At 47.1% G+C, this 16,406-nt stretch overlaps 1 protein-coding gene across 5 annotated transcripts in view; it reads right to left on the reverse strand.

The window, feature by feature from the left end:
- Nucleotides 1-15,171, reverse strand: part of CARMIL1 (capping protein regulator and myosin 1 linker 1) — a 312,575-nt gene extending 297,404 nt beyond the window's left edge. For 3 of the 5 annotated variants that reach the window (XM_072813988.1, XM_072813990.1, XM_072813989.1), the window contains exons 1-2: nt 14,791-15,171; nt 10,530-10,627 (exon numbers count right to left, since the gene is read on the reverse strand). In XM_072813988.1, the coding sequence (XP_072670089.1) occupies nt 10,530-10,627; nt 14,791-14,830 (138 nt within the window). In that variant the 5' untranslated portion in view covers nt 14,831-15,171. The remainder of the gene's footprint in view (nt 1-10,529; nt 10,628-14,790) is intronic. The other 2 variants (XM_072813987.1, XM_072813985.1) reach the window with 1 other exon arrangement.
- Between the last annotated feature and the right edge of the window lie 1,235 nt (nt 15,172-16,406).

Consider the following 16,406-nt stretch of genomic DNA (forward strand, 5'->3'; position numbering starts at 1 on the left):
ACTTTAAAAAGTAGAGTACAAAATAGTATTCATACTTTCATTTAAAAAAAAACCATACACTTATATGTACATACGTGTAGAAAAATATAAAAGAATCCTTAGTGATAGCTTTTCCAACGGTCACTTCTGAACTGATTGCCTAGGTGATACTTCACTTTTGCTTTCCTATATAACTTTTTAGTAATGTGAATAGCACAGATACTTAGGAAATTTAAAAAAAATAACAAAAAGAATGCATTTTCAAGTGCCCAAGCAATGTGCAGCTGGCATTCTTTACTTAGCAGACTATAATACATTGATGTTTCCTATATGGTCAGAGGGATAATTCTGTGATGACACATGCTCTACCCCCTTTAAGAGGCACAACCCACAGGAGCCCACTGAAGACTCAGACAAATTCTGTTGATTTCAGTTTCACCTTGTTTACCAAATACTTGTGATCCCAAAACATCTACAGTCTAAAAGGCTCATTGATAAAGTAGGATGATTTGTGATCAGAACAGTGAGAACTCTGAAAGCAACATCCTCCTCCAGTAAGACAGTGGGAGGAGGCTCCAGTGGGAAGCCTCAGCCTGAGAACTGAAGGACCAAGGACCAAGGGAAAACGATACAACCATCTTCACATGCTTGAACCACACTCCTAGGAAAACTAGAGTTCTGTGATGTCCCAGAAAATTAAGCTACAATGAATGCAGATGAGCTACAGAGAAACAAATTCCAGCCCAAACTAAAAAGGGCCTTCTAAAACTTGTTTCTCCCATCTCCGAAAATAGTTAAGCAAAAAATGGACACTCCACTGTGTATGGATACCCAGGGATGTTACAGAAGAAACTTCTTATAGGCTAGGATGCCTGGTTAGATGCCCACTAAGAGTCTTCCAGTTCCAAGACCCTCTGGGCAACAGTCAAGGATTGCAAGACTCAATAAACTTCCCCAAGGACACCTGGATGGCTCAGCGGTTGAGTGTCTGCCTTTGGCTCAGGTCATGATCCTAGGATCAAGTCCCACATGAGCTCCCTGTGGGGAGCCTGCTTCTCCCTCTGCCTGTGTCTCTGCCCCTCTCTCTGTGTCTTTCATGAAAAATAAACTCTTTAAAAAAAAAACAGGGGTCCCTGGGTGGCTCAGCGGTTTAGCACCTCCCTTTGGCCCAGGGCGTGATCCTGGAGTCCCAGGATTGAGTCCCACATCAGGCTCCCTGCATGAAGCCTGCTTCTCCCTCTGCCTGTGTCTCTGCCTCTCTCTCTGTGCCTCTCATGAATAAATAAATAAAATCTTTAAAAAAAAAAAAAAAACCTTCCCCAGAGACAGCTGAAGTGAGCCCCTCCATACCAGACAGCATCCAAAGGACAAGGACCCTAATCCCAGCTGACACCCATAATGTCTCCTGAGATGACAATGCCCAGGAGTTTGCAGAAATAGACATATCTGCCTCCTTAGCAGGGACTAAGCACATTTATGTCCATGTCTATGTACAGTTCAGGCCATGTGTCCATCCCTGCTTCTATCTCTAAGAGGACCCACCATGCACATCTACCACAGCTAAAGAGACCAAGACACCTGCAGGCCAAGGTTCATCATGGCACAATGTTTTCAAAACAAAAACTCTCTCTCAAAAAAAAAATAAAAAAAAAAAAAATAATAATAATAATAATAATAATAATCAGGAAAAGGACCCAGTGGGTGAAAGTGAACAGACTGTTTCATTTACACACACACACACAGACACACACACACCATCCCAAGCATCCTTCTTTTCCCATCTTTCCCTCTCTCTTCTCAGAGGTGGAAACAGTGATCTATTTATTTATTTTTTTAAGATTCTATTTATTTATTCATGAGAGACACACACAGAGAGAGAGAGAGAGGCAGAGACATAGGTAGAGGGAGAAGCAGGCTCCATGCAGGGAGCCCAATGAGGGACCCAATCCCAGGACTCCGGGATCACGCCCTGGGTGGAAGGCAGGCACTGAACTGCTGAGCCACCCAGGGATCTCGAGAGTGATCTATTTAGAGAGAAAAAAATAGGACACAGTATCTAAGACTGAGATAACACGCCCTATATACACTACATTCTTAAACTCTATTAAAAGAGAACAAGCATTTTAAAAGGGGGAGGATGATGGACGTGGGGAGGCTGAATCTTCTACCATTTACTCACTTTTATAAAGTTGCATTTTTTTATCTACTTTAACAAGATATAGTAACAGTCTCCACTGAAGTGAAACAGTGTTACAGTAACCCTTCACTAAAGTCTTAGTTTCCTCCATTAACTCTGGAAGAGTTCTTCTCCCTATTCATTCCATATTTTGTATGGATCTCCTGGTCCACCCATTTCCACAATGTCCCTTTCAAACCACTCACACACAGCCCTGCCTCCCCAGGGTGGACCGAAATGCCCTGCTGTGCGGGATCTCGCTAAATCCCAGAGGCTGGAAAAGAGTATCTTTTTAAGAACAATGAAAAGTTACACCAGGGCTGGTATACATCCAAGGGCTCCCGCCCAAGGTCACCGGACTCTCCCATCCTGACTACAGCAGAAACGGGCAGCTGCAGATAACAGAGTAGAACATGAACGCAGCTCAGGTAACAGGTGCACATTGGCCAGAGCTGCCTTCTGGAAATATATGCCCCGAGCCAGAGGAGGCCTCCAACGCCCTACCCAGAGATCAGTGGGAGCTGGCTCCCGCCTTGAGTCAGGGTAAGGTCTGAAGCACTTAAATATGGATTTATTTCTAATTTCCCAGGACTTCTGCCAGAACCCTTGGCAACAACGTGTTGCTCTCTGATACCCTCTCCTGAATCATGTCAACATTGCTTGCTGTTTTCCAAAGCTCAATTTTCTCGAGTCAGGTAACTTCACCCAGGTGCTCTGAAAATTACCTAAGCACTGAATTGTAAGCGATCCTTAAAAGTTGAGGCTCTTAATGGTACCACAAAGAGAACCGTTCAAATTACCCAACGATTGGCACAAGATCCTCCAGCAAAGGGAAGTAAGCCCAGAGGCCTGGACAATGGTATTCCGACAGTGTTCTTCAGAAGCCACTGCGGTCTAGAGACATATGACGCGACTTCATCCCTCCATCTACTGTCACAAATGGAAGAAAACACACACACGTGACCTGATGTATTATACTAAGTTTTACATATTTGAGGTAAGCTGTGCTGTCAGCGTAAAACCACGGTCATACAGAACTCAGAATAAAGCTTCTCCTGCCATCTCTACTTGGAAAGCATCCTGAGACTACAGAACTAGCTATTTTAAAAACTGTGATAGTTGTACCACTTAACTGGTGAACAGGGAGTCTCTCTATACTGTATAGCCAAAACAAAATCCAATCTCCCCCTTCTCTTTCTTTTTTTTTTTTTTTCTTTAAGATTTTATTCATTCATTCATGAGAGACACAGAGAGAGAAAGGCAGAGACACAGGCAGAAGGAGAAGCAGGCTCCATGCAGGGAGCCTGATGTGGGACTCAATCCCAGGACTCCAGGATCAGGCCCTGGGCCGAAGGCAGACGTTCAACTGCAGAGCCACCCAGGTGTCCCTCCCCCTTCTATTTCTAATTTACGTTCATCAAAACAGCCTCACTGAAATTGCTGATTGGGTTTATACTATTTTGGATTCAAGTATAAACTTGCAAAACAAACTCCTAAAATACCTCTACTTTATGGGCTCCCTGGAATATTAATGTGTTTTAAAAAGTAATACTGGTGGGGATCCCTGGGTGGCTCAGCGGTTTGGTGCCTGCCTTCGGCCCAGAGCGTAATCCTGGAGTCCCAGGATCGAGTCCCATGGGAGTCCCATGCTCCTTGCATGGAGCCTACTTCTTCCTCTGCCTGTGTCTCTGTCTCTCTCTCTCTCTCTCTGTCTCATGAATAAATGAATAACATAAAAATAAAAAAATAAAAAGTAATACTGGTTTAAAAAACAAAACAAAAGGGCTGAACACCATTGGCCAAGGCTGATGTACCTGGAAGTAGCTGCAAAACACCAATTCCAGATCGGATATTTGTCTGAGAAATGACTGCCACAGGCTGAGCTGCTGAACCAAGTCAGACATCAGGGACATCAGAAAAATGTTAAGCAGGCTAGCCATACAAAATAAACAGGGCCTAGTCTCGAAGACTATTTCCATATTTGAGAATATCTGAGATTTAAAATAATTCACAACTAAGTGGATTAGATAGATACTTAGAAAACTTTTAGGTAAGAGATATTCCCCCTTTGAATGTATTTTTAAAATAAACAGGTATTAGTAGAGTTTATATTTTCAATTAATAAAGTACCACCACCAAGATATTTTGGATACACATTACCCAAAATAAGATCCTTAAACCTTTATTTTTTTTTTTTAAGATTTATGTATTTATTCATGAGAGACACACACACAGAGAGAGAGGCAGAGACACAGGTAGAGGGAGAAGCAGGCTCCATGCAGGGAGCCCGACGTGGGACTCCATCCCAGGTCTCCAGGATCACGCCCTGGGCTGAAGGCAGCGCTAAACCTCTGAACCACCCGGGCTGCCCAATCCTTAAACCTTTCAATGCTTGTAACGTTAATTTACAGTTATTCCAACCAAACCGGATTACGATGCTCAAACATTATAAATAAATAGTCAAATAAAAAAAAACACATTAAAGAGATTCTGGGTTAACTCTTCAAAAGGAAATAAATGAACAATGGATGAACTGTTTCAAAGAGAAGAGGTGAACACAGCAAAGTGGTTCCCATCGTATTTGCACTTCTCCCGCCTACTCACTCTAGTAAGAAAGGCAGTCCTGCTTCTGGCCTATTTGATGGCAGGTGTGGAAGAATGCAGGTCTGGCAAAGAGGACACAATCCAAATATCAAAGTGGAACAGAAAAATACGAAGCTGAGGCCGGGATGAAGCTTCCACATGTTTCAGAGCCACTACCTGGGAGAGAAGAAACCACATTCCTCTCCCCAAGGCCAACAACACCAGAAGTGTGAGTGGGGAAGAGGTCACCGGCAACCTTGCTTCTTCCTGACAATACTGTTCTTTCAACCATTTGTCCCCCACAAAAAAAAAGAAAAGAAAACGTCCAGGCACTAGCAAATGCTGTCAAAGATCTGGAGAGACTGGATTGCTCACATACTGCTGGAAGGACTATGGAGGGAGACAGCCACCTCTATGTTAAACGGGCAATTCTAAATCAAAGGTACAGTTGCAACCCTTGGCATTTATCTGGCAGAAGTCTGTAACCTATCTCACTTTTATTCCTAATAACCCCAAAACAAAAACCACCCACAGGTCCATTACCAGGTGAGTGGACGTCCATACCAGGGAATATTCCCCGGTGGGGGAAGGGGGCAGAAGGATGGCTACACACATCCTAGAGGAATGTCTGGAGAATTATCCCAAGTGAGAAAAAAAAAAAATCCCCAAAGGCATATAGTGTGTGATTACATTTACATAACATTTTTGAAGTAACAAAATTAAAGAAAACGAAGACTACATTAGCAGCTCGCGGGGGGGTCAGAGAAGTAGGCACACTAGTTTGGCTCCAAAAGGCAGTACGAGGGCTCACTGTGGTGGGGAATTGTTCTGCGTATTCCAGGATCAATGGCAATATCCTGAATGTGATATTGCCTCTAATTTTGCAAGACAGGAAAAGCTGGGTAAAGAGTACAAAGGATCTCTCTATATGACTTCTTGCAACTGCAGGTAAATCTACAATCACTCAAAAATGAAAAATCTAATTAAAAAGATGCATAAATTAAGACACATTTTTAAGAGTCCAGGTAGTGCAAAAATGGAGTAAACATTCAACTAGCAAATGAGAAAATTGAATGAATCAAAGACAGAATCACTTCCTAATGGCATGCCCTGCAGACAAGAGAAAGAGAGAGAAAGGTATTACAGCAACAGAGGACACGTGCCAGTGCATGGCCTTCTGTGGACCTGCCCGCCACATACATAAAATGTATGGGGCCTGAGGACCGTATGTTAGGAGGGCACTCCTAAGGATGGACAGCCTGTTCTATCTTCCCTTTGTCCCAAGAGGCACCACCTCAGGCCTGCTCCACCTTGGTTTCCTAACCTACAGTCATTAGGCTCTCTGGCCAAATAAGTTTGAGAAAGACAGCATGCTTCAGCTCATTCTCAGGAGTCAACAATGCCTATCGTTGTATTAGTGGCTCTGCGAAGCCATGCAGTGAAGACACTGGTTTATCTTTAACAGCCTGGTTGCCAAACATATGTGCCCACAGAATGCTCTTCCCCTGCATATCCTAGCATTTCTGATTTCATCTGACCAAAGCCTACCTGAGGAATTTGGGATCTGCTCAGTTACACTCCATCCTGCTGAAAGTGACATAAACTATAAATATTGTTCTTGGTCTTATGGTGACCTGAACACAACCCCTTAATAAAGGCAGCGGACACTCGGGCATCAGGAGTGGCATTTTCTGGGGGCACCTGGGTTGCTCAGGGGTTGAGAATCTGCCTTTGGCTCAAGTCCTGCATTGGGCTCTCCACAGGAAGCCTGCTTCTCCCTCTGCCTGTGTCTCTGCCTCTCTCTGTGCGTCTCTTAAATCTTAAAAAAATAAATAAATAAATAAAAAGGTGGCATTCTCTGTGTCACGGAGAAAACAATGCAGGATCTCTCAGTTCCTCTTGCCTTATCACCTGTGTGCTGTTTATCATATGCTGGGCATTGCACTAAGCAGTATTAAAACATATCCTAGCTCACGTTCAAAGCAATCATTTACAAATAGACGCTGTTAGAATACCTATTTCATTAGAGAAAGGAATGAAGGCTCAACAATGTTATACAGTGGCTCCAGGTGTGACTCCAAGGCCCTAGTACTCTACCACGGAGCCTGTGACTGCCTCCCTAGAGACGGGAGGATAAAGTTCACCTACAGGTTATTAGAAACAGGTGGTGAGAAGAGACCTATTTACCCAGTCCCAGTTTCACCTGATATCCGGATTGCAAGAAAAGGCATTAACTCTATGCCTGGCCGTTCTCCACTCTGTACCTGCTCCAGCCCTGCTTCAGCTGGTTCTCTAACAGGTAATCCCCTCTGGCTTCCAGGTATTACTCCGTCCCCTGTTCTGCCCAGAACACATCTCTACTCTTCCCTCAGTGACTCCTACTCAGCCTCCAGAGTCAGCTTAGGGTTCCCTTCCTTCTAGAAGAACTCTTCCCTGATATGCAAGCCTGAGTCTGAGGTCCCTGTGATGTGCTATGACAGCCCTCGGTCATCCTGCTCATGGCACCGCTCAAAGCACGGCCCCCACACATGTTTACCTGCCCCATGAGAGGGTGAGCTCTGAATACATGAGGTCTTGTAGGTACTGCATGTGTGGCACACAGGACGAGCTCAGTAAGTCAGGAAATTATCTATAAAACAATCGATCAGCCACACAAACACAAGGATTCCTGATACTTCTAAGGTCCAAATCTTCCTGGTCATTGGGTGAAAGTGTGAACAACAAGCCAAAGGCTATTTTCTTTTTATTTTGGTAATAATGGTGAAGCTAGGGTGCCTGGGTGGCTCAGTCAATTAAGGGTCTGCCCTTGGCTCGGGTCATGATCTGGGGGTCCTGGTATCAACCCCATATCCGGCTTCCTGCTCAGCAGGAAGTCAGCTTCTCCCTCTCCCTCTGCTCCTCCATCGACTCGGACATGCACATGCACGCTCTCTCTTTCAAATACAATATTTAAAAAATAAAAAATAATGCTGAGGCAGATCTGAGTTCAAACCCCAGCTGAGTCATGACTAGCTAAATGACCTGAGGCAACTTAGTGAGCCTCACCAAATCTGAACAGAGATAAATAGTGCCCACATCCTGGGATTGCTGTGGAACTGAATAAGCTAATGTATAATTGCTCAGCAGAGAGCCTAGCACTTGGTCAATGTTCAATAAATATTAGTTATTATGACCATGAAAAGAAGGAAGATGAAGATAAAGCTTCTACCAAAGATAAACTACAAAGAGTATAAAGTCTCCAACTGTTGAAAAAGGGGAAGTAGGTAACGTATAACATGCATACTCACATACTCGCAGCCTTATAAGGAGGAAGACACTGAGAAAAGAAAATTCAAACAAGATATATTGAAGGTATTAAACCAACTCATTTATTACAAATGTTAGTGGACAGCCAAAGAAAGTCAGAAATGAACATTATCAAGAGATTTCCCTCCAGTGTTTTCATTTAAGTAATTGAATTTCTCTCAATTCAGAAACTCCAAAATCAACAATGTAAAGGTCAGTTTGTCATTGACCATCTTGCTCCAACTTGAATATTTCTATTAAGATTGTCAGACTCAGGGATCCCTGGGTGGCTCAGTGGTTTAGAGCCTGCCTTTGGCCCAGGGCGTGATCCTGGAGTCCTGGGATCGAGTCCCACATGGAGCCTGCTTCTCCCTCTGCCTGTGTCTCTGCCTCTCTCTGTGTGTCTCTTGTGAATAAATAAATAAAATCTTAAAAAAAAAAAAAGATTGTCAGACTCTGAATATTTCGATTAATAACTCCTGTCCATGCATGTAAGGAACAGCCAAAACAAGTTTATGCCAAACGACCAGAAACTACTTAGGATCCAGATTTGGGGAGATAAATGCTTACAGGTACAATTCAAAGATGGGTACAATTTGGTTACAACCTTGACTCTAGCTTACGTTGAGATGAGCATGGGGTGGGGGTCTGGAAGGGTCCTTAACATTAAATTCTAACATAACTATTTGTAAATGGTGCTAATTCTGTTATACTGAGCATTTAAATTCATCTTTGTAATTTTCAGTTTGTAAAATTTAATCATGGCATGGCCTCATACTTAGCATGATGAATAGTATCCATACCAAGTAATACCATGCACCATGTCAGTCTAAGGTAGCAAACACTACTTGACTACTACAACAGTTATAGAAAGGTGGATCCATCTACGTATTTACTTTAAATGTATAAAACAAAAAATGGCAGAAATAAAATGTCTTCTCTCTCCACTACCACCTCCCCAAAATACCACTATCCTATAACACTAAGTAAAATATACTCTAAAGAAATGTACTCTTTATTAAAGCAAAATAAATCAGAATGATGGCACCCATCATTTCTGCTACTGGTAACCCTAATTATGAAGGCTACAGGAACACACCTTGTTGCAGGGGCAAGGCCCCTCAATGAAGTCTTCCCACTTCAATTTCTCTGCCATCCTGACGTGTATGCATAGACCACAGAGAAAGAAGAGTCATCCATCAACAGTGTAATCCTCACATCTACAGGGAAAGGCAGCCAGATATTCTAAAAGATTCTCAAGACAGATGTTATCAGAGAGACACTACAGATTCTGTGGCAAATTCAACTGAAGAAACAGACTATTAAAAATATTCTAAAAAAAAAAAATTCTCTTTCAGGGTGCCTGGGTGGCTCAGTTGGATACGCATCTGCCTTCAGCTCAGGTCCACGATCTCATGGTTCTGGGATCGAGTCCCACATTGGGCTCCCTGCTCCACAGGGAGTCTCCTTGTCCTTCTCCCTCTCTCTCTGTCCCTCTCCCCTCCATGCTCACTCACTCACTTGTGCTCTCTCTCAAAAAAAAAAGAAATCTTTTTAAAAAATTATCTTTCAATGACAGGTACTTGGGATTCATTTTAAAATATTCCAAGAAGGGGCAAAAAAAACCGTAAGGAGATCAACGATAGTGGTAAAACATGAAAAACTGTGGATGCTGGATGAACACATACCAGGTTCAATATACTATCTCTACTTTTGCACAGGTCTGAAAATTTCCAATGATAAAAAGATAAATAAAATATTGTCTCCAACAAAACACACACAACATGTATTCTCCTAAGGCTCAATCTAGGTTTGCCACAACCTCAACCTAGAAGCCAATATAATACCAAAAAGGGTATTACACCTCCCTAAAACTGCAGTCTAGTCACTGGCAATGCCGTCCCCGACTCTGTGCCCAATGCAGTCCAATCCCTGGATCCCCACAGCTCTCCCACACGCTGGGGGGGACCCTGAGTCCAATCTCAGCACTAGCAGGTACTGCCTCCACCAGGCATCTTCCTTCAAAACACCAAATGTCCCCACGACATGACAGGTGTCTTCTTCCCCTTGAGATGGACTCAGATATAACACCTGAGAACATTCAGTTACATAATTAAATCAACATGAGATGAATTTTTTTAAACTCCTCCCAAAGTCCTCACAAATGAAATCGTACAATCAGCCACAACAAAGACACCTATAAAGAAGCTCCACTTCACATCAAATTGAATAATTTGATAACAAGCCGTAGGAGATCATCTCAGCATGGGTGACTGTGACAATCTTTAAAAATACAATGTTTCAAACTTCCATCTGGAACACGTAAATATCCTACCATTACCTTTCTGGGGGCAGATATTCCAGTTAATCCAGGACAAAATGGTCTCAGAACTTTCAAGCAAAATAAGAAACACAGCACTTGAGTTGCATGGAAATTAAGCAATCAAAACAACGAAGGCGAAAAACACTTTCACTTCCAAGCCTTTTCAGAAACGAGAATACTTACCAGCACTTTGTTTTCAACTTTGTCTCCTTTAACTTCCAACTTTACTTTCTTCTTCACTGCAATTTTTATCTTTCTGCCAATAACATCCTTTATGCTTTCTGAAAGAAGGGAATAGTTTTCATTACATTCTCTTATTACTAAGAAAAAAGCATTAGGAAGGGGAGAACATTTGAAGGAGTATTTTTGGTTCTTTTTATTATTATGGATAGTCTTTTTTTTTTTTTTTTTTTTTTTTTAGCTCACTGTAACAAGCCTGATAGTGATCAGTCACCACATATTTAACGAACACCTACTAGGTGTGTTGTATTGTATGCTCAGAAGCGGAGGCAAATATACCAGTACGTGACAGAAGCCAGTTTTTGCAGGGTGTGACATAATCTCGCTGGGCAAATGGATGCACACCCAAGGAAAAACACAAGTAACATCAAGCAGTATCACAGAGTGCTGTGTTGTGTGCAGACTGTATGCACAGCAGGAATTCATAAACTCCCCTGGCTGGTTACCTCTAGCCCCTAACAGCCTCTGTGTTCATCACAGGGGCGTAGAAATGTCAGTATTTTTCTAGGACTGCCTAACGTGATAGTTAAGAAATATGGCAAAGAACCAGAAGCAGACTGGACAATGTAGCATCACAGCACAACACCCCAAAAAGTAGTCAAAGACAACAGGAAAAGAGGAATCAAGAGAGAAGGGGACACTTCAAAATTTGGATGGTGGCAGGAATGACTCTAGTGAGTATCCCAAATGGAATGGGTCCCAAATCAAACTCATTCCCTCCCCTACTCCTCTGGCCACTGATGATGAATCTTGTTTTCCAAATCAGATAGAAAGCCAGTCACCTGCTCTCCGAGAACTACCTCCTCCTAAACAGCTCCCGACCCCTGGGCTTGACCCTGCATTCAAGGACTCAGAATGTCTCCCCAAGACAAGTCCATGACATCCCACCTATCAGCCCTCTGTCCCCACCCTAATCAAAGGGACCCTCCAAAAAAAACACAGGTCTGATCACATCACTCTTGCTCTAGGAGTTGCTGTCATGTTGGAATAGACCCCAACCCTGCAGCATGCCACTCAAGGTCTTTCACATTTTTTCAGTTTACCTTCTCAGCACACATACAATCCAATCATCCCTACCATCTCCATCTTCCACACCCCTGTGACAATCTTAAAAAATAAGATTCTGTATGTCCTACTCTCTTTCCTGGGATGCCTTTTCTCATTCTCCTTCTGGCTATGTTCAACTTCAAAATATAGCAACCTCCTCTCTACTCCCAAAGCTCTGTATTCTATATTATAATCATGTTGGCTTACTCATATATTCAACAAATACATGGACACAGGAATAAGCTCTGGGATTCCAAGTGTTCCACCAGGTCCTGGGATCCAGATGGCCCCTGCCTTTCAGAGGTGCTTACAATCTACAAGATACAGACGGATGTCTCTAGGCAAATCTGCACTCACCACTGTGAGACCATGGACAAGGAGACTCCTGAAGGGTTCAGGGAGTAGGGGACCCCTAAGCAGAATCTTGAAGGAGCAGGAAACAGACCACTGGTCCAAAGTGCAGTGTACACTACAATCCACTGAGGTGCAAGAAGGAAATAGAATTTTTATTTACATCTGCAATGGTATCCAGATTATGTTTTAAGTTATACGTGCTAAATGAAGTTTGTATGTAGCTTAATAAGTAAATATGTTTATTAAGGGGTAATCAAGTATTCTTATTAGAAAACCCACCACAAAAGTTTAGAGCTGCCAAGTTAGGGAAGAGTGAAGAAGGAGAAGGAAGAGCATGGAAACAAGAGAAATGCAGCTCATGGGGGGACCAGCAACAGGTGGGATGTGTGGGCAGGAAAGCGGACCCACTGTGCTGGGAGGTCTCTATGCACCTCCCATCTTGTCAGAGCTCCAAACAGATAAAGACTACTCCTCCCTCCCCTAAAAAAAGGTATGTGGGAAAGAAGCCATCAGAAATAGACTTAAGAGTGGGGCCTGGGTGGCATCGTGGGTTGAGCTCCCCGACTCTTGGTTTCGGCTCCGGTGGTGATCTCGGGGTGATGGAATCAGCCCCATGTCAGGCTTCCTGCTGGGTGTGGAGTCCGCTTGGGATTCTCTCTCCCTCTCTCTCTCTCTGCCCTTCCCGCTTGTGCTCTTTCTCTCTCTCTAGAATAAATAAGTAAATCTTTGGAGGGGGGAATAGACTTAAGGATGTATACACATGGAAAGGGACTGGAAAGTCCTATATCAAAAGGTGACAAGAGGCGATCTCAGAGAGGTAATATGACTGACCATCTACTCATTCTTCTTAGCGTTTAAATTCTTTTTTAGAAAAGGTCTGTTTCTTTCACTATCTGAGAGATACACATGTTTTAAACATCCTCAGGAAAATAAATAAATAAATAAACGTTCTCAGGAATTAGCTTAAGGGAATAAATACACGGAGGCTTTCGCCTGGTTGCCATTTTGAATGATCTGAGGAGAACTCTGTGAGCACTTCAAATTAGGACAAAAAAGCAGGTGCAGGAATGCTCCCTCCTAATTAGACCACTGAAAGGCCCAGCAAAATCATACTGGGCATGTCACAGAAGCATGTGTCACTTGGTTGAAAGATATGTGAGGCGGGCTAGACTCAGTAAACACACAAATTCCATTTCTAGATAAGGATTAAATTCACTTTTAAAACATATCAAAGAAAAAAAAATAAATAAAACATATCAAAGTATTTGAGAACCATCCACATAAACCAGGTATCTAACTCCCATCCTCCCTTCTCTCTTGATTCTAAGTAACTATCTAAACTTTTCATCATCTGGCTCAAGGCCAACTAACTTAAAAATCTACCCACCTCTTTTCCTACCCTGGTCCCCTGGCCAGGGCAGCCAGCCCTCCCCTAAGCTTTCTCAGGACTCCTGGAGACATCTGCAGAGACTCTGGGCATTAGTTTCCTCTTCCGGGTAGGGCGCTGGGAAGATCTCAGCCTCCCAGAACCGGATGGGCCACTCACTCCAGCAAAAGCAGCTGATGCTTTATCTCAGGAGCCAGCCGACTCCACAGGTTTGGGGAGAGAAAAGAGGCCAGAGTGGGGGAAGGGGGGGATAACTTCACATTGTAAATTTGGGTGAGAAGTTAAGTTTGGGTTTGGGATTTTTTTAATTCAATAAAAGCAGATGCTTTCATACAAACCTAGCAACAGCTTCTTCACATCAAGTGTCACCTGCTGAGTTAAATCACTTTTGGAAGAGCACACCCAAACTGCCCCCTAGTATTACCGCTAAGAGGAGAAACGGGCAAATTTCTCAAAGGCAAATCAATGGGCAAGCAGGACTTTCTCCGTCAGCCGGATTAAACAGCACCTTCCTGTGTAGTGCGCCAAGAACCGTACAGTGAGGAATACAGGTCCCCGGGGCTCAAAACACGCGCGCAGACACACATACCTTGTTAAAATACGACGTGCTATACGGACACACACGCTTAAACGTTGGGTTTTGAGAACACTCATCCCCACCTCATGTTAGCTTTGCCATTTTAACCCTCCACGTAATTAAGTTAAACCCCAAGACACAAAATCCAGCCCAACCCCCCCCCCACCCACGCACCAAAAAAGAAACCCTCAAGGGAGTCCAACAACGGGTCACCTTGCATAGGGGACCGCACACCGGGTCCCCGAGATTCGGGATGGGGAGAATGGGTAGGTTAAGGATCATGAAATAAGCGTGTCCCATTAACCCTCAGTCTCCCGGCCCAAGCGTGCGTCACCCGTGTAACCCCTGCGCTCCCGGCCGGCTGGGCCAAGCCACGCCTCGCCGGGCTCGGTCCGCCCTCCAGACCCCCCCCACCCCGCGGAGTGTGCGTGCGGGAGGAGCACCCCGGGGGCTACCCGGCGGGGGCGGGGGCGGGGGCGGGGGGCGGAGCAGGTGCAGGAGACCCCCCGCCGGCCCTCCCCGGACTTCCCCGAGTTTGGGGCAGTGGGCTGACCGCCCTAGCGGGGGCTCCTGGCTTCCAGAACCCCCACGCCCGAGGCAGCCTGCCCCCTCCTCCGCCAGCCGCGATGCGCCCCCAGGGCCCGCGCCCCGCTGCCCCCCACCCCGGGCTCGGCTCCGCGGGCCGCGAGACGCCAGCAAAGTTGCCGGCGCCCCGCCCGGCACAGCCGCGACCTGAGGGGCGCCGCGACTTGGCGGGACCCGCCGGGGGGCGGAGGAGGGCAGGGGGCGCGGGGAAGGGGCGCAGGGGCACAGGCGAGCCGGCGGCCGCGCGCCCTTACCTGTCAGCTCCCTGGGGACCTCGGAGCCCTCCTCGGTCATGGTGGCCCTGCAGGCGCGCGGGCAGGGCCGCTGCGACTCTGATTCACGGCCCCCCGCCCTCCCCCGAGAACCTCAATTTCCAGAGGCAGCCGCAGGTTGCGCACGGGAGGAGGCAAGAAAGCGAGGGCGGGGATACGATTCTGCCGCGCCCCCCGCCCCTCCAAAAAAAAAAAAAAAGAGTTGCAAATACGAGGTGGGTCCGCTGCGGCTGCGGCTGCGGCCGCCGCTACATGTCGCCTCCGCGCAGTTCCCGGCGGCGAAGCGGAGACCCGCGGGATTCCGGGCTGCGGCTGCGGCTGCGGCTGCGGCTCCGGCTCCGGCTCCGGCCACGGCCGGCTCCCGCCCAGCCCTGCCCCGCAGCGCACCTAGGGCTCTAGGTGAAGGCGGAAGGCGTGCGGAGAGGGCGGGGAGAGCGGCGCGCGGCGGCGGGGCTAGGGTTTCCTCGCGCTCCGGCCGGGCTGGGGTTGGGCGGGGGCAGCCCCGGCCCTCCTCCTCCTCTTGCTCCTCCCGCTCCTCCTGCTCCTGCTCCTGCTCCTCCTGCGCCTCCTCCTCCGCCTCCTCCTGCTCTCCGCCTCACCTCGCGAGAGCCCGGCCTCCGCGCGGGAGGCCGCCGGCCTGGGAACCCCGGGGCGCGGGAGGAGGGCTGCTGCGGCGCGGGGCTGCGCGGGGCTGCGCGGGCGGAGGCGGGCGGAGGCGGGCGGCGCGCGCCCCTCCTCGCAGCCTCCCTCCGCGGCCGCCCCGGGCCTGCGTCTGGGGAAGGAGCGAGGAGGGAGCGGGGGAGCGCGAGCCCGGGAGCCATCTGCTGGCTGCGCGGGAGGCGAGCCGGGGGAGCGCGGGCTTCCCGCTCGCGTCCCGGGCACTGCGGATGCGCGCGGATCCCGCAGCCCCGTCTGCGCGGGAGCCGGTTCTGCCCGGGACCCCTCTCCGCGCTTTCCTTTCTCGGCCCTGCCCGCGACAGGCTGTCTTCTCATCAGCGTGATTTTCTGTTTCTGCTGAGCAGGAGCTAGACGAAACCCGAAATCGCTGACCATGTGGGGAGAAGACACTTTTCTGGGCTCGGCGGGAGCCCTGCAGCCGGAGCTGGGAGTGGAGAGCGCGCTTCCGCCCAAGCTTTTCACTCGTGGGTAGGGGCGGGGGGTCTCCTTTCACCCCGGGGCTCAGTCGGAGAGCGGAGCAGTGTTCACCGGAGCCCAAGTAAGGCTGCTGATAGGTCTGCTCCTGCCTGGCCTGGATCCCTCGACTTCCCCCGACTCCACCCCCAGAGGGACAACTCCGCGGCCGGGAGCACTAGTGAGACCAGTGAGCTCTCCGACAGCGGCTCTCTTCCCTGGCAGCTGGGAAGGTCTCTGTCAATCAGGTTCTGCTTTTAAAGGACAGAAAGAAAGGAGGAAGGAAAGGGGATCCCCTGATTTTAAACCTACTGTCGACCTTGGATCCACGAGAGAAATCTCCAGCCTCCCCACCCGGCATTCGCATCAAGGCACCTCCCAGTGTGGTCCTTGCTACCCCTCTAACCCCTCCCACTCCCCACTCCTGCAACCCGACTCTGTCAAGACTTCTTGCCTTCCCCATCCCT

The sequence above is a fragment of the Canis lupus genome, chromosome 37 (genome assembly GCF_048164855.1).
Source record: "Canis lupus baileyi chromosome 37, mCanLup2.hap1, whole genome shotgun sequence".
Taxonomy (NCBI): domain Eukaryota; kingdom Metazoa; phylum Chordata; class Mammalia; order Carnivora; family Canidae; genus Canis; species Canis lupus.